This window comes from Scardinius erythrophthalmus (assembly GCF_964197995.2).
Source record: "Scardinius erythrophthalmus genome assembly, chromosome: 12".
Classification (NCBI taxonomy): Eukaryota; Metazoa; Chordata; class Actinopteri; order Cypriniformes; family Leuciscidae; genus Scardinius; species Scardinius erythrophthalmus.
The window spans coordinates 40,683,201-40,702,565 of record NC_138232.1 but is presented as its reverse complement, the minus strand read 5'-3'; the positions used below and the strand labels follow the sequence as shown (position 1 = coordinate 40,702,565).

At 39.4% G+C, this 19,365-nt stretch overlaps 1 protein-coding gene across 11 annotated transcripts in view; it reads left to right on the top strand.

The window, feature by feature from the left end:
- szt2 (SZT2 subunit of KICSTOR complex) overlaps nt 1-19,365 on the top strand; it is a 134,492-nt gene that overhangs the window by 73,891 nt on the left and 41,236 nt on the right. For all 11 annotated transcript variants that reach the window (XM_081379762.1, XM_081379764.1, XM_081379759.1 and 8 more), the window contains 8 exons: nt 1,308-1,499; nt 3,800-4,002; nt 4,169-4,335; nt 5,727-5,824; nt 7,720-7,852; nt 8,022-8,149; nt 10,922-11,043; nt 12,175-12,357. In XM_081379762.1, the coding sequence (XP_081235888.1) occupies nt 1,308-1,499; nt 3,800-4,002; nt 4,169-4,335; nt 5,727-5,824; nt 7,720-7,852; nt 8,022-8,149; nt 10,922-11,043; nt 12,175-12,357 (1,226 nt within the window). The remainder of the gene's footprint in view (nt 1-1,307; nt 1,500-3,799; nt 4,003-4,168; nt 4,336-5,726; nt 5,825-7,719; nt 7,853-8,021; nt 8,150-10,921; nt 11,044-12,174; nt 12,358-19,365) is intronic.

Genomic DNA, 19,365 nt, shown 5'->3' with positions numbered 1-19,365 from the left:
AGCGAGGCTGTGAGGGACAGACATGCATCTCTTCAATGGGCTGTACTGTTATTTACGGTAATGTGTTTTTGGATTGTTCTGCTCATGAAACACTGGAAAAATATCTTTCCAAGAAATTTCAGTTGGCAAAAAACTCCCGACAATATAAGCTGTGGAAAATTGTAAGTAATCTAGGAGCTTTATACAGCTTTTTACAGCGGGTGCCATTGGAAACAAGGCAAGACTATCCCTCACAGCCTCACTTTCATACCGGTCATGGCGCAGCTCTGAATAAGGTCTATAGATACATGATACCAGCTGCGCTTTCTCGCAGTTACACACAAACCCGCCTCCTCTCACTCACTCGTTTTATTTACTCCGGATCAATATTGTTGCAGGGCTTGAATTTCGGCATGGGATTGCACATATTGCGCGTAATTTTACTCATTCTCGCAAATTTTGTGCTCACACACCCAAAGTACGCACATATAAAGCCGCCTCTCAGTGCTTAGTGTTCTTTTTTGTTGCTTATTACTCACAAACGCTCAAATACACACAAAATAATGTCAAAATTGGCGAGTATTCCCGTAAGCACAGTCAGTTATGTTTCAAGTGAGTTGAGAAAGAAAACTCATGTGTAACAGTATTATGGATCCATGCGCCAGGTCTTAAAGTGACAGCAGCCTAATAAACCTGCTGACAAATTATGAGATTATTAAAAATATCTATATGGCAGTTTTTCCCCATGGTGGTCAAAATTGTGGCCAGAGAAAATGCAGTGGCTAGTAACTTTGGAAAACTAAACCACTAGCCACAGTGGCCAGTGAGCAAAAAAGTAAAAGAGTTCACCCAAAAATGAAAATTCTGTCAGTAATGTTGTTCCAACCCCGTAAGACTTTCGTTCGTCTTCTGAACTAAAAATTAAGATATTTTTGATGAAATCTGAGAGCTGCCTCACTCCTTCATAGGCTGCTGGGTAATCAATATCTGCCATCCCAGAAAAGTTAGTAAAGACAATGTTTAAAATAGTCCAAGTGACTACAGTGGCTCAACCTTAAGTTTATCAAGCGACAAGAATACTTTTTGTGTGCAAAAACAAACAAAAATAATGACTTTATTCAACTATTCATTTTCTTCTTTGTGTGCCTCGTTATTTTAGTTTTTTTTGTGCACAAAAATTATCCTCGTCGCTTGATAAACTTAAGCTTGAGCCTGTTCACTAACCCTTTAATGTCAAGCCCTGTTCGTCACAATAGGGAAGAAAAGTCTAGCGCAACTTCCGTTTCATACTGACTTTAAATGCATGTGTGTGTGACCCCTGTGCGCAGGAGCAGCTGTGCGTGTGCGCTTTGACGTGTGGGAGCAGGGTAATGTCAGCCCGCTGCAGCTGACGGACAGGCTGAGGGCCGCCCTACGCCACGCCCTCGGTGACGTCATCATGGAGATGCGCGTGCTGCCCAACCCGCTGTGTCTGGACACATTCTGTCTGCCTGCTGCCGCCCAACGGGATGAAAGCACAGGTGAGGAGCTGATGCCCATGTGATATGCTTCATGGACTACTTTTAATGTGCTTTTTTGTCATTTTGGATCTGTGAGAAGATTTGTGTGTGCACTCATCCGCAGAGGTGGACAAGGTACACAACTTCCTTACTTGAGTGAAAGTACAGATACTACTGGTCAAATATTACTCCGTTACAAGTAAAAGTTGTAAAGACCTATTTCTACTTAAGTAAAAGTACAGAAGTACTTGTCTTTAAAAGTACTTAAGTATCAAAAGTAAAAAGTAAATGTCAATGCATTGTTTTATTATTGCTGCATTGTTGTTTGTAATACTTACAGTACCTTATGCCTCTGAATCTATGCCTGCCTACACTCATATCAATATCACATGTATTTCTAGAACACAGTTCCAGTAGTGGGATTGAATGTGAGATTGAATAAGTCACTCAATAACGTCCAGAATGGTTTCAGACACCCAAATGGCTGTTCCCTCAAATAGTGCCCTATTTAAAGTTTTGTGGCTTTTAGTATGAATATGTTAGCCTTACTGTTATCTATAAGCTAGTGTGCTCCAAAACAATGACAAGATTTGACTTTAGAAGACCAAACCCAACGTTGAAAATGAAAATCGGGTTGATGTCAGAATCCAACATCAGATTGATGTTTATCTCCAATGTTGGACAGATGTTCCAACCAAAATCCAACGTCGGATGCTGACGTCAATATGACGTCGGGTTTCTGACGTCAACCCAACTTTCATTTCCAACCAAAATGCAACCCCTGACTAATGTTACTACTTTCTACTCAAGGACCTTGACAGAAATGTAATGGAGTAAAAAGTATGATATTTGTCTTTCAAATGTAGTGAAGTTAAAGTAAAAAGTTTCCAGAAAAAATAATACTCAAGTAAAGTACAGATACTCAAAAAGTGTACTTAAGTACAGTACTCAAGTAAATGTACTTTGTTACTGTCCACCTCTGCTCATCCGAAGCGCGCACACACAGGAGCGCGAAAATATTGAGCTCTCTTTCAATTCTTGCGCTTGAACGGACTCACTAAATTTTTTAACATGCCCATCATGGCGAGTTTCCTACCATCCAAACATAGTTGGATATGTCTTAAGTGAATGTAAACATTTGATAAAGACACTGATAAGTGTATCAGTATCATAGTGCTGGATCTGTGCATTAGTCTTAAAGTGATAGAAGCCTAATATTTCTTAATGTTATTCAAACCAAAAAAGACAAGGAAATCACTCACTGCTCTTGACTGAATAGCTTTTGTAACTTTAATAGTGATTAATCTTTATTTAATTTATACAGTGAAGATTATGCAATATTGTTTTACATTTGATCTCTTTTCAATTCAGTTTCTGTGTCTGAAAACTAATGTTAGACCTACCTGAAAAAGCTGAAAAACACTGTTTATTTAATTTGTCTCTTTGCTCTATTGTATTTATTTGTGCTGATGCTTTTAGTTTGATTATTTGTTCTTATTTTCTTTATTTTTATTTGACAGTTTTCTTTTATTTGTCACACGTTTTTCTCAATACACTAACATTCAAAAGAATGTCAGTACGATAAAAAAAAGAGAAGAAATTAATACTTTTATTCAGCTAGGATGAATTAATTAGATCAAAAGTGACAATAAAAACATGTATAATGTTACAAAAGATTCAAATGAATGCGGTTCTTTTGGACTTTCTATCCATCAAAAGAATCCTGAAAAAAAAAAGACAAAAAATGATGCAGCAAAACTTTTTTCAACACTGGTAATAATAAGAAATGTTTCAAATCAGCATATTAGAATGATTTCTGTGACACTGAAGACTGGAGTAATGATGCTGAAAATTCAGCTTCAATCACAGGAATAAATGATATTTTAGAAAACAATTATTTTAAATGGTAATAATATTTCACTGTTTTTGTTTTTCACAAAGTTTTTCAAACTTTTTACTGTATTTTTGATCAAATAAATGCAGTCTTGGCGAGCAGAAGAGACATCAAAAACAAAACAAAAAATCGGTTACACTTTATTTTAAGGTGTTTTTGTTACACTGTAACTATACATTGAGTGCTGTTAAGTAACTACATGTACTTACATGGTTAGGATTAGGGTTCGGTTTGGTTTATGGTTAGTTGCATGTAATTATGCATAATTTATAGTTATTACTATAGTAACTACATGTAACATATGTAACAAAGACACTGTAAAATAAAGTGTTACCAAGAAATCGTACTGACCCCAAACTTTTGAACGGTAGCGTATATTGGTGAACTTGTCCTGGTTTTGCTGATCCGTAGTGTTTTGTCACTGTAGTTCCCTTGAGTCTTCTGCAGTGCGACAGTAAAGAGGTGAAGGAGAGTCATCGGCGGCCCAGTGGAGCCCACGGGCTCAGAACCAGCCCGTCTCCCATCACCCTAATATCTGCCCCCAGCTCCACCCCAAACACCGGAGCCAGCACACCCGAGTCCACCACGCCCACGGGCAAAAGCACCCGCCGCAGCTTCTGGGAAATGTTGGTGCGTGTGCTCACTCAGCATGTGCTGTCTTCATTAACAGCAAATTGCTCTCATTAATTTCGACTGTCAACGCCTTCAAAATTGCATTGATGGTCAGCATGATGTGCAATGAAGCATAAATGCTAGAGAAATGTCTTATGATGTGTGTGTGTGTGTGTGTCGGTAGAGTAAACCAGAAACTTCTGAACTTGGCAGTCCAAAGACAACGGATGACATCATACCGGAGCGTGCCGAGGACAGTCGCATGGGCAGACGGAGACACAAGACGGAGAGTGTCAAACAGCAGTGGAACCATGAGAAAGCCATGGCAGTCGAACAAGAGCAAGCCCAGAGGTACAAAATACATTTTGGTTCCTAGGGTTATGTTTGTTCAAATGACATCTGCACAAGCTTCATGTTCAGATGGTAAGACAAAGAAACAGACCCACTGTGCCATTTAAAACTGAAACTACTAAAAAAGTATATTTGACTTGTGCTGCAAAAGGAGTCAGAATGCGCACGGGATAAATTCGAGCTACAGGCAAAACAAGTGAAAAATGTCAATCTCAAGTTTTGAGATTTTCACAAAAATTAGTTCCTTAAGCCCTCGTCTAGTGATCCAAATGCTCCAAATAGCAATTAAACATCTAAAAGTATCTTTATTTGTTCATTTTCTGAGAGGGAGTACCTTTCCTTTGTCCATGAAAAATGCTGTTTTATCTCTGCTCGCTGCTTGCGTTTCCCCTCAGCACAAGCTCGGTATTGTTTTAAAGTGAACCAATGAAATGTGATTTTCAGACTCATGCTGATGTAAACAAAACGATCTTACTCGCGCGGACTGTCAGATCTGATGCGTGAGCACAAAGACGCCTTCGACAGCGTGCGATCCCGATATACACATACTGTATACACAGAATTACAGTATTTAAAAATATCTGTCTTGGCGAGTATTCATGAAAACATTATCTGTTATGTCTTTAATAAACCTTAGGTTAACTGTTGGGGGAAATGATCTGATATGTAATGTTATTTTACATCCGTGCGGTACAGTAGGTCTTAATGAATGAGCTGTCTGTTAAATAAAATGTTAAAATAAATAAATAAATAAATGTTAATCGAACAATTGTGGTATCATGGGAAAAATATTATACAAAAAGTTGAATATATATTTTTCCTATAGATATTTGGTTTTGACTTGGTGTGTGCCAAATTTGGTGTTATTACCGGGGATTTTAATGTATGGTTGCTTGGTGATTTTGTTTTGAAACCTTTAGAAAACTTGATTTTTCTTAAAATTGACTTAAAAACTGACTCTATCAACTTCAAGCAGGTGTAGCTCAGTCATTTTTGTCTGATTCCAACAAATCATACATAATGTTGTGTATTTTAATAGAGAATGTAACTTTTTTTTTTTTTTTGCTCATTGCCACTTATTTTGTCAGCACGGGTCTCATATGTTCTCTGAAACACCTCCATTGTGCCAAATACCCACATTTTTATTACTGTGCTAAATCAGAATAATCAGATTTCCAAAATGATTTTTGGCCAGTTCTTCCTGGCAATTTCTGAGATGCCAATTTGGATGGAATACAATAGATAATTTGGCCGTGGGTGTTGGGAGATTAGTGGCATTTCTGGTTCAGATGGCAGTAACTTGAGAGACGTAAATGCTGAAATGACCTCTAACAAAAGCAATTATCATCCGTATAGGCCTATAGACGTGTCTGGATGTCTTTGTGTTGTAGGAGACATGCAGTCCAGCTGGAGGAAGGTGATACCGGCACTCTTCAAACCGTCTACCAGACCACGTACCTGCCCTGGGTCACTTTCATGAACAAACTGGGTGAGTTCCCACATCCGTGTAATACTTTTCTATTTATGACTGTGCAAATTTACAATGATGTAATAAACTTGGCCATTCTTCATGAAGGTGCACCTTTGACTAGTTGAAACTTAAATGAGATTTCATATATGGGTGAAACACGGGCAGGTTAATGTGCATATACACTTTGTATTTCCATTACAACCAAATAATAACATATTAGCTAGGAGTATTGAGAACAGCAATTCTTTGATATTATAATAATAATTTTTTAATACCAAATATTTTTTGTATACCGTTTCATTTGGCATTTATATTCACAATTTATAATTGAAGTTCTTATGAAAAACCACAAATTAGAATTTCCCTGATTTTAACTTTCTCTATTTATTTATTGCAAAGTGAAAGTTCAAAAAGCCCCCATAAAAGGCCAATTTCACCCATCAACACTCTTAATAACTTAGGAAATGTTAATTAAAGAAGATAAGAAAGTTTAAAAAGGGTTAGTTCACCCTAAAATGAACTGAAAGTCATCATTTACTCACCCTGGTGTTGTTCTAATGCCGGATGCCCTTCTTTATTTTTCGGACCACAAAAAGAGAAATTAAAAAAATGTTTGCTTTCATCCATATAATGACACTGTCACTGACTGTCATCTGACAACCGGAGTTCTGGTGCGGTGATATTTGACTGTGATGGAAGAAAGAGACTGTGAAGTGAAGAAAGTACACAGATACTTTTTGGATTTCTAGGCATTGTATTTCACGTGGCGTTTTTGTTCATTTATCACAACTCGTGTGCCTTTTCTGGGCGAGTCAGAGACTAATAGAGTCTCACGCACAGAAGACCATCAGCCAAAGTCAGGATTTTTGTTAAATAATACATAACATTTTGGTTTGTTTTTCACCAAACCTTATCTTATATACCCAGAACACATGGAAAATATGACACGTGTCACATGGAATTATTCTGTCTGTTTGTTTTTAAAGAGATACTCCACTTTTTTTGGAAATATGCTCATTTTACAACTCTCCCAGAGTTAAACAGTTGAGTTTTACCTTTTTCGAATCCATTCAGCCGATCTCCAGGTCTGACACTTTTAGCATAGCTTAGCATAGATCATTGAATCGGACAAGACCGTTAGCATCTCTCTCAAAAAAATGACCAAAGAGTTTTGATATTTTTCTTATTTAAAATTTTACTCTTCTGTAGTCACATCGTGTACTAAGACCGACGCTGCGTCATATCATTACGCCTGCTGCACTCATGGTACGGCAGCAAAGTTTCTTGAGTATTACGCAAGAATGATAGTATAGTTCCTAGCCATATCAGCCGAGAAAATCGCAACTTTTCATTTTCCGTCAGTCTTAGTACACGATGTGACTACAGAAGAGTCAAGTTTTAAATAGGAAAAATTTCGAAACTCTTTGGTCATTTTTTTGAGAGAGATGCTAACGGTCTTGTACGATTCAATGATCTATGCTAAGCTATGCTAAAAGTGGTACCGCCAGACCCGGAGATCGGCTGAATGGATTCGAAAACGGTAAAACTCAACTTTTTAACTCTAGGGGGAGTTGTAAAATGAGCCTATTTCCAAAAAAAGTGGAGTATCCCTTTAAGCTTGATGCTGGTTTCTTTTAACTGCCATTATATGGACTAGTGCGAGCGGGACATTTTTTTTAATTCTCCTTTTGTGGTCTGTAAAAGAAAGAACGGCATACTGCATTAGAACAACACCAAGTAAATGATGATTGTATCTTTATTTTATGGTGAACTATCCCTTTAACGTGATTCATAATCTATTCAAAACCTAAAAAGATTGTTTAGAATAATCAGAACATTTCTTTCTTCATATCATCCTGGCAGACAGAAAACGTTCTCTGATTAAAGAGTTATTTTCTCTTGTTGTCTTGCAGGCTGTCCGTCCATCCAGCACTGTTCAACTGAAGTCTCGCATCATTTCCTCCTGCCTTCCATCCTCTCCGAAATTGTCAATCTTGTCAGCTCACTGGCCAGTGACACCATAGTCAAAGTGTTCGAAAGAACCAGGTGCGTTCCTGACCTGGTCGAAGCATTCATCCGAACTGTCCAGATGTGTTTCAGATGATGTGATTAGTTGCTTCTGCATTTGGTGCATAGTTGTGCAATGTGCCATCAGAGTTTCCGTCGATTCAGTTTATGCTTAAACCGATGAACTGTTTCATGTGTGTGTCGGCAGCTGTCCTCAGGGAGACATCTATGTCCCCCTGTCAATCATCCAGCACATCAGCCAACCACCTGCCACCTCCAGGAGCTTCATTCTCATTGGTCGCAACTTCAGCCAATGGCATTGCAGTACAGAACAAGGTACCTCCAATGTTCAGTCAGCAATTATCATGTCATCTTAAGCCGTATTCGGACGGGACTAGTTTTCTAAATGACGTTTGAGTCACAGTTCTTATCACTCGACGTCTGTGATTACATGTACCGATTCGGACAGGACTAACATTTCCGTGTTTATTACTGGGAGTTTGTGTGCTTGCGTGCATCACGTATGACATATATCTATTTTTGCTTTATTATTTATTGATATAATTTTAGTTTATGATAAGTAAACTTCACGAGTGTATATAATAAACGCACTCTAATTTCTCTAGTCCTGTCCCTATGGCTTTTGGTCACACTCTCTTCCGAGATTATTTAACACACAGGTTGAACTTGAATTGGAGGAAACTGTCCAACACATTGCAGTTTGTTTTATTTTAATGAAAAGGCTTATTATAACCACAGTTACAATACATTTATTAAAACAACATTAACAAGTGCCAATATAACAGATAATGCATTTGGTATAGTGCATTATAATCTCTAAAAAGTGATGTGAATGATGTCATTTAACTGTGGTTGCACTCATTCATGAGAACATATAAATGATTACAAGGTGAATTATAAGGCATTGGGAATTCATTACAATGCATACAATTAACCTTTGTAATGCATTATATATTCAGCTGAATCTCATGAAAATTATCTTCTAATCAGGTCATATTTCTCCCCAAAATTAAAAGAAAAAATAATCAGGAAATAGTTTCTAGAAAGAAAAAGAAACCTATAGTATCATATGTGACAGAAAAATACGGGAAATAAGGACATAAGTAAATAAATAATAATGTTTAATATAAATGTATATAATTGCAGTATTACCAGAAATGAATGAATAATTAAAAAAAAAAAATACTACAAATATGTAATATTTATTTAGTCCTGAAATGATTTATATTTGCTTACAAATCTACTATTCTCTCTATACAAATAATATTTAATTATCGTTTCACTTTACATTAGTGAGAATGCTCAGTACAAGGGGTAATCTGCTTAATTGTCATGAAATTTTGTCACAATGTAAAAAAGGTTTAATGGGCCTAAAATATGCTTCATTGTCTTTGAGCAAGATTTATTTTTTTGATTTTGGTGTAATATATGACCGAGACATTTCTCTGTGACATTCAGCCTTCATGATACTGAAAGATCATACTCCATTAATTTGGCTGAAGTTTAACTGGCTCTAGGCAATGTAAGGTCATTACTGAATTCTGTGGTCAACAGTTCCCCTGGCTTCTAACCGCTCTCTCTGTGACAACATTAAACCATGTGTCCAAAGCTGAAGTTATTAACTTCACTAGTTCTTTATAGTTTAACCGCTTTCTCACCATGGGCTCAGATGCATCACGTTCTCTTCTACTAGAATCTCTTATATTACTACATCGCTGCGCTTGGTGTTTTTATCTTGTGTTCAGCTGATCTTGCAAATAAATGTTTTCTTTTTTCTTTTGTGATTTTCTTTTTAGTATTGCTGTGTGCATTCATCTCTTACATCTCTTTTAGCCTACGAGTGTTTAATGAATGATTACTATTTTTCTTGCTTTTCTGTTATCATAGATTCATAGATCTTTCGCTTATGTTGTCTCTTGCACAGCTTTGTGTGTGCGTGTGTGTGCGTGTGTGTGTGTGTGTGTGTGTGTGTGTGTGTGTGTGTGTGTGTGTGTGTGTGTGTGTGTGTGTGTGTGTGTGTGTGTGTGTGCCTATGTATGCAAGTGTGTGTGCATGTATGTATGTATGTGTGTGTTAATGCCTCATTAACATAGAGTTGTCTTGTTTTGCAAAGCTGTTTGTGCTCATCTCTGTTTGCCCACAGAAGACAGTTCAGATGAAGAGAACAGTCCAGTACTAAATAGGTGCACACGTAAGTTTGGCCCCTTATGGGGCCCCTAGTGGCCCTCACTGCGACAGGGGCCCTTCCTCCAAATCACTCCATTACACCACAGACACACTCTGACAGGGACTGGATATTTGAATGATTCTTCAAATAGGACTTTTCTGTCCTGGAAAGATCATTTTTCTCATTTTTAACAACTTTACAAGGCAAAATAATCACATCAATTATTTTGGTGTGTATGAATGGGTTTTCAAAGAATCGCCATACTTCCCACAATAATAGAGAAATCTGGTTCAACATTTGCGAAATTTACTTTTAACCAAAACCATTAAAAAAATCCATCCATCCATCCATCCATCCTAATTACTACTGTTATTACCCATCATACTTAATGCCAGAATCTTTATAGTTGAACAGATCTTTATTCCAGGACTATGAATGTTTTGAAATAAACTACGCATATTTAAAGAATTTTAAAGAAAGTAGTTTAAAGTGCTCCTAATTGAAGGTTCACTCATTTATGCATGTATGCTAGATCATTTTTATCCCTGCTTGTACTGTACCATTGAAACCTGAAGTTTTTTTACTTCTAGATGAGTATGTGTTCTGATGTTGGTATTTAAAATATATTAGAGATTAATTAAGCAGAGAATGTCATACTCAAGAGTGAGTTCTGCGTTGCCTTTCTCCTCAAACACACTCTATAGATGATATAAATGTCGTGTCTCAAGGCTATAAAACCTTTTTTTTTTTTTTATGTATTGATCCCTAAAATAATCCCATAGCTGTTAATCAGAGGTAAACTGCATAGATTCAGAATTGACATTATGATCAGATCTTTATTTCTTGCTCTTTGTCTATTATCTGCACAAATTTCTTTACCCAAATAACACCACCTCACATAATTCTGTCTTTTATTAAAGCTCATAAGGGTCTGCAGCGGTTCGAGTCTTTGGAGCACAGTGATTGGCTGAGCCCGGGACAGGCTGTGAGGGGCGTGGCTCCACGCCAGCGCTTCCTGTACATAAACATTGTCAATAAGAAGGTCAGTTCTGTTGAATATAACCAGCCGTGACATGCGTAAGCAACACACAATAAAAACTCTCTCTCTCTCTAAAAACTGTTTTTTCGACAAGCAACAGGATTTTGCTGCCCACAGTGAAATATTATTTGTCCAAAATGCTCCTCTACATAGCTGCATATCAACAATTAAATATGTTATAATCAACTGTGATTGTGTCACGACATGCGGGATTTGTGAGGTCTGGTCTTTCTGTTTCATATTATGGGCCCTATCTTGCACCCAGCCCAACTGACTTTGTACACCGACGCACAGCGGACTTTTCCCTCCACAGACGTCAGAAAATTAGGGAATGAACTTGCACTCCCGGGGGTGGTTCAGTGAAAAGAGGAGGCATGTTCCGGCGCAAACGTTCCCTGGTGCTATTTTGCAGTTCCAGAAAACAATTCCGCCACAGACCAGGAAAAACCTTGACTAAAGTCAGTGCCGCATTTTCAGTGGTGCGTTCAGATGCTATTTTAAGGGCGCATGCTTGGCCATAATGTAACGTGTGCACAACGCGCATACACTTTGCTTCTCTCATCTACACAGAGACGCAGCGGTTGCAATTTTTGCAAACCATACATAACTACAAGGAAAAATATTCCACATGAGGGAAATCATTGTTGTGTCCATGAAGATGTGAAAAATAGGCATAAATCTAGCTTACACATTTACCCAAATTATTATACGCCTGTTTAACCGAAGCTAATTTGGCTGTGTTTCTCCATCCCCAATGTCACTTCTCTGTGTTTTACGGCCCTGACGAGAACGTCGGTCTCCTCGGCTGTGAACCGCTCCTGGCGTGTGTCTGGCAAATCCGCCGTTATAATAGTAATCCGCCATGGAACAAGCACGCCTGCTTTTAAAGGGAATGTGAGATGACGCTCTGATTGGTTTATTTCACGTTACGCCCAAACCACACCTATGAGTAATGAAGCGACTTCAGACCAACACATCTTAGATTTGCGTCGGGCGCAAGAGTCATTTATCCTGCCGATATAATAGCAACAGCGCCCGAGATCCTCCCACAAAGTTACTTGCATTTCGCGTTTGATACTTACGTTTCAGATCGTTAAAATAGGGCCCTATATCTCTATGTGTTTGTGTTCACAGGTGACTCTGTACGCGTATAACTGGTCGGTGGATCTGGGCGGCTCTCTGAATCAAGGTCTGGTCAGACTGGTGCACTGGCAGAACGCCCGCGCACATGTGGTCAACTGCCTCCTGAGTCAGAAAATGGGTCTTTTCCATCATTACTGCTTCTCTGATACACCTACACATGAGGATCTGAAACAGGTCAGAATGCAAACACACTGGCTATGTTCACAATGCAATACTAGCATGCAAACGATTCATTACAAACAGCACATGAAACGAATGGTAATTTGCTGTGTGGTTGTCACACAATCTCATTATGCAAGTTTATTTCAGGCAGTGACATCCAATTATCTAATCTTGGAAATAAACATGGTTATTTTGTGTTCTTAATCAGATTTTAAGAATAATAATATCAAATTCAATCTAGGGATGTTTACAGTTCACGACTGATATCTTGTTTCAAAATAACCATATTTATTTGAAATGGAAATTGTAACATCATAAATTACTTTATTGTCACTTTTGATTAATTTAATGCAATTTTATGCAAAGATTTTTTAAGAAATAAATACTGACTCTACATACTCCTTACTCCCTTCATCACACATACGAAATAGTATGCCATTCTCAACAAACCCATTCTCTGTAAGCTGTCACGGATTGCTGGACATTGGTTAGGATGAGCTTTTAGGACAGTGTTTTTGGACAGAATAAGATAGACAGCACTAGTGAGCTGGTTTAAGCAGCAGCTCGTCAGTTTCGGGCGGTCCCCGAGGCGGTCTGACATGTCGCACTCAGTGACGGACAGCTGTCAGATCCTCAGGGCAGGACGGTAATCATTCTAGCACACCTGTTTACACCAAACAACTGGAAACAATCCAGATCGCTGGTCCTGCCGGAATTAGACATCACTGCGCTGCCAAAGCGGTTTATTCCTGCGCAGAGTCGTGCTCGTCTGAACAGACTGGATTGAATCACGCTGTGTTTTAGCTGTTCGCAGTTAATGCAGCAGAACATGTTTGTTCGTTAAGTCAGTAAAGAGCAGAAATCTTCTGCAACAGTGTTCACTGTTACTGATACAGTTGTCAGCTGTTTGTCAAGATTTTTTTCCAAAAATGTTGGGATGTATTTTGGGGAAGCAGACTGTTGTTGATGTCATTATCGAGAGCTTTTGTGTTCAACCTAAAGGCCTTTAACGTAACTGCTTATGACAGTTATGTGCCTGCATAAATACACATACATACATTTCTTATTACATTTCTTAAAAGGGCATAATCATGGAGAATAGATTTTCACAGGTGTTTTATAATAGCGATATATTGACTATGCAGATAGATGGATGGATGGATGGATGGATGGATGGATGGATGGATGGATGGATGGATGGATGGATGGATGGATGGATGGATGGATGGATGGATGGATGGATGGATGGATGGATGGATGGATGGATGGATGGATGGACGATAGATAGATGGGCGGATGGATGGATGATGGTTGGATAGATGGATGGATGGTTGGATGGATGGACAGACGGATGGATAGACGGATGGATGGATAGATGGATATATAGATGGATGGATGGATGGATGGATATATAGATGGATGGATGGATGGATGGACAGATAGACGGATAGATGGATGGATGGATGGATGGATGGATGGATGGATAGATGGACGGACGGACAGATGGATAGATAGACGGATGGACGGATAGATGGATATATAGACGGATGGATGGATGGATGGATGGATGGATGGATGGATGGATGGATGGATGGACGATAGATAGATGGGCGGATGGATGGATGATGGTTGGATAGATGGATGGATGGTTGGATGGATGGACAGACGGATGGATAGACGGATGGATGGATAGATGGATATATAGATGGATGGATGGATGGATGGATATATAGATGGATGGATGGATGGATGGATGGACGGATAGACGGATAGATGGATGGATGGATGGATGGATGGATAGATGGACGGACGGACAGATGGATAGATAGACGGATGGACGGACAGATGGATAGATAGACGGATGGACGGATAGATGGATATATAGACGGATGGATGGATAGATGGATATATAGACGGATGGATGGATAGATGGATATATAGACGGATGGATGGATAGATGGATATATAGACGGATGGATGGATAGATGGATATATAGACGGATGGATGGATAGATGGATATATAGATGGATGGATGGACGGACGGACGGACAGATAGACGGATAGATGGATATATAGACGGGCGGATGGATGGATAGATGGATATATAGATGGATGGATGGATATATAGACGGATGGATGGATGGATGGACAGATAGACGGATAGATGGATAGATGGATGGATGGATGGATGGATGGATGGATGGATGGATGGACAGACGGACGGAGAGATGGACGGATGGATGGATGGATGGATGGATAGATGGATAGATTAATTGTATTATTTACAGGTTTATTATATACAGATGAACATCACTTTAATGATAACTTGCAGGTGAAATATGTCAGATTTCAATTTAGTTCATTCAGTTTGATTCAGACTGGTAATATGTGAGTTTTTGAGTGATTCATTAAAAGAATAGAAGTCAAAAGCTCCTGTACTTGTTAATCAGACGACAACTGATCAACTAAAACTAAATTATTACCTTTTCGTTAAAACCTTGACCGCAACATTTCGTTAAAACCTTGACCACAAAACAAATAAAATGCTACACAAGTCTAGAAAATGTCTTATTTAAACGGATGCCCTGCACTTGTGTGTGTCTGTGTGTGGGAGAAGATAAACACAAACCCGTGGAGATTCTTCTGGAGAATAAAGAGCGTTCCTTCAGATATGAAGTTTCCAGCAGACACTGTTTATCTCCTGACGTCCGGGGCTGTTCTGGTTCCAGAGGCTGAGACTGTCTGGAGTTTAGTCGGTGAAATATCGCTTTGTTCATCATTCGTCTGTGTCTGTCCTTGAGGGAACAGGATGAGGGAGAGATCCTCAGTGTTCACTCTTCGTTTGATCCCTTTGTGTCAGTCAGTCCAGTCAAATATCTCTTTGTTTGGACCTTTGTGTATGTGTATGTGAGAAAGAGACAACAAAAATGTAGAAAAATATGATGGTGGGGCTGATTTTTGGGAAAAGTCTACAAAATTGAGTCTTCACTAAGCTCTTCTGACCAGTCATACTTCATCAACTGTTTCCATATGCCATTTTCTCAGAAAGTTTTTGCTCTTGTGAGTCTATAAATGATCTGTGTGTTTGGATGGCTTTGAACTAAATTTGATGGAAATCATGCAAATATGGTAAACCGTTGTTGCCACGAAGTAGCCAGAGAGGTTGCAAATAGTATTTTCTTCCTTTTACAAATCTTTAAATTAATCTTGATATGAATTTAAAGGGTAACTCTCCCCAAAATTGAACCTAGGCTCTTTTTGTTAACCCGAGTCAAACTTTTGTGTAAAAGCATAATTAGAATGGAAACGGCACTTTTAAGATTTACCGTATTTTCATTTTCAAATTGCCTTGTGAATGGGAGTGCTTGGGGCACGACTATGATAGCATCAAAATCTCTATTTTTAAAACACTAATGCGGCTCGACACAACATGAAACTGTGCTGAAATATCTCCAGAGGCTCTACACATGAACTCCAGCACTGACAACAGTGTTTGTGTACACAGAGTTTACTAAAAAGAAAGGTTTTGTACGACTCACTTTATCAGTTAGTGTTTCCGGTGGCTGAAATGTTGCTAGTCAAAAGTAGTCGATCTCCGAATGCAACGTAATGAACTGACTCCATATGAGGAAATGTCATGAACATGTAATTTCAATGAATAGCATGATAACTTAGATTAAAAAAAATATCCGTGTATTTATATGGAAACAAGCTTTAGGAGCTTTCCATCTTTATTGTCCTCATGTTACGTTGCATTCGGAGATCGACTACTTTTGACTGACAAAATTTCAGCCACCAGAAACGCTAACTGATAAAGTCGTACAAAATTTTTCTTTTTAGTAAACTCTGTGTACACAAACACTGTTCTCAATGCTGGAGTTCATGTGTAGAGCCTCTGGTGATACTTCAGCACAGTTTCATGTTGTGTCGAGCCGCATTAGTGTTTTAGAAATAGAGATTTTGATGCTATCATAGTCGTGCCCCAAGCACTCCCATTCAAAAGGCAATTTGACCGAAAACGAAAATACGGTCAAACTTATAAGTGGCGTTTCCATTCTAATTATGCTTTTACATGAAAGTTTGACTCGGGTAGATTAACAAAAAGAGCCTAGGTGAGAGTTATCCTTTAAACCGTCTCCCTCGTCACCAAATCAGACCATCAGTAAGAACACACACACGTTTTGATCCAGGTGATTGCAGTGTAATAGTAACTAAAGAGTACCGTTGTGTACAATAGGAAACATTTCTGTTCACTTACACAAGTGTGATCGCTTTCAAAAATCATATATCTGTGTAATCTAACCCTTTTAGCAAATAAAAATACATTGCAATGTCACAATTAATTCCATGCAAGAATAATATCCAATCATTTCTATAATAATAATGATTAGTTCACATGAAGGTAAGCTTGACTGAATCACAGTCATCAAGAGGCAGAGCTCAGAAAAAGGTCAGTTCTGTCAGCTGAGAGTATTGCACTCTTTAATTAAATTACATTACATTTAAATATTCTTATTTAATTTTGGGGATTATTAATAGATTTCTCAAGGTCATAAATGCAGTTTAGTCACACACACACTCAAACTCACTTACACACTCAGACACACGCACTCACACAGACACACATACATGCACACTCAGACACACACACACACACACACACACACACACACACACACACACACACACACACTCACATACACACAACACACTCACAGACACACTCTTAGACACACACACACACACACACACACACACACTCTCAAAGACACACTTTCACTCACACACTCTTAGACACACACACACACACACACACACACACACATACTCACTGACTCAACACACTCACAGACACCCTCTTAGACAAACAACACACACTCTTAGACACAACGCACACTCACAGACACCCTCTTAGACACAACACACACTCTTAGATACACAATGCACACTCACAGACACTCTTAGACACACACACACACACACACACACACACACAGACAGACACACAACACACACATACACACAACACACTCACTGACACACAACACACATTCAAAGACATTCACTGACATTCACAATACATTCTTTGACAAACACACACACACATACGCACTGACACAACACACTCACAGACACCCTCTTAGACACAACACACACTCTTAGACACACAATGCACACTCACAGACACACTCTTAGACACACACACACTCTTAGACACACGCGCACACACACACACTCACAGACACACAACACACTCACTGACACACAACACACTCACAGACACACTCTTAGACACACACTCACACACACACACACACACACTCTTACAGACACACTTTCACTCACACACTCTTAGACACACACACACACACACACACACTCACTGACACAACACACTCACAGACAACCTCTTAGACACAACGCACACTCACAGGCACCCTCTTAGACACAACACACATTCTTAGACACACAATGCACACTCACAGACACACTCTTAGACACACAACACACTCACAGACACACTCTTAGACACACACACTCTCTCACACACACACACACACACACACACACACACACACACACTTTCACTCACACACTCTTAGACACACACACATACTCACTGACACAACACACTCACAGACACCCTCTTAGACACACAACACACACTCTTAGACACAACGCACACTCACAGGCACCCTCTTAGACACAACACACACTCTTAGACACACAATGCACACTCACAGACACACTCTTAGACACACACACACACACACACACTCTCTTAGACACACACGCGCACACACACAGACACACAACACACACTCACTGACACACAACACACTCACTGACACACAACACACTCACAGACACACACACACTCACACACACACACACTCACACACACACACACACTCACAGACACACTTTCACTCACACACACACACTCTTACACACACACACACACACACACTCTTACACACACACACACAGAGACACACTCTCACTCACTCTCTCTCTCACACACACACAGAGACACACTCTCACTCACTCTCTCACACACACACACACACACACACACACACACACACACACAGAGACACACTCTCACTCACTCTCTCTCACACACACACACACACACACACACACACACTTTAACGTGATATTGAAGCACAAATGCACAGAACATCTACATTTTCCTAAAAAGTGAAGGACAGAACTCTTTTATTTCCTTGTCAGTGGTTCCACACTTTTAATGAGTGCTAACAGAAGGCTGATCCAACAAAGCAGAAAATTTGCCCTAACCGTCAATCATCTGTCAGAGTCCCAGGGGTCGGAGTTCAGGCACTTAAGTCCAGCTTACTGGCCCGCCGGCTACATGAGCATCCGCCATCATGAGGCATCTGGTCCAGCTTCTTTTAGAAAAGCCTGCAACTCACCCTAGAGGACTTTAACTAGTCTTCCAAACACTAACTCACCCAAAAGTTCCCACAAGAAGAGACGAGGACTTTTATTATTTGATAAGTTCCTGTGGCTCTTATCATCCGGCTCTCTGTGGCAGAGAGCAGCCGCGCAGGAGTGTGTTAATTGGGTGGTCTGAAGGAAAGGCCTCATGCTGGCACGTTCTCTGCGTGTCAGTGGGTTTAATGAACTCACACTGCCCGTTCCTGGGAAGTTTGAAGGCGAGCAACATCAAAAATCAGGATCTGTGAGTGAGTTTCTGAAGGGTTATGAGAGTTGAGCTTTGAAATCACTGATATGAAAGAGAACGTGTGCAGAACGTGAAGCCCAGAGAACAGAGTCTCACGCTCTCCCTGCAGGACGAGCTCGCTTTACAAACCACCAGTGTTTGTCTGTTTTACATTCCCAAATTAATCTTTAATTTAATGAACTTCCTTCCTCCCTTCCTTCGTTTCTTCCTTCCTTCCTTCGTTTCTTCCTTCCTTCCTTCTTTCCTTCCTTCTTTCCTTCATTCCTTTCTTTCTTCCTTCTTTCCTTCCTTCCTTCCTTCCTTCCTTCAT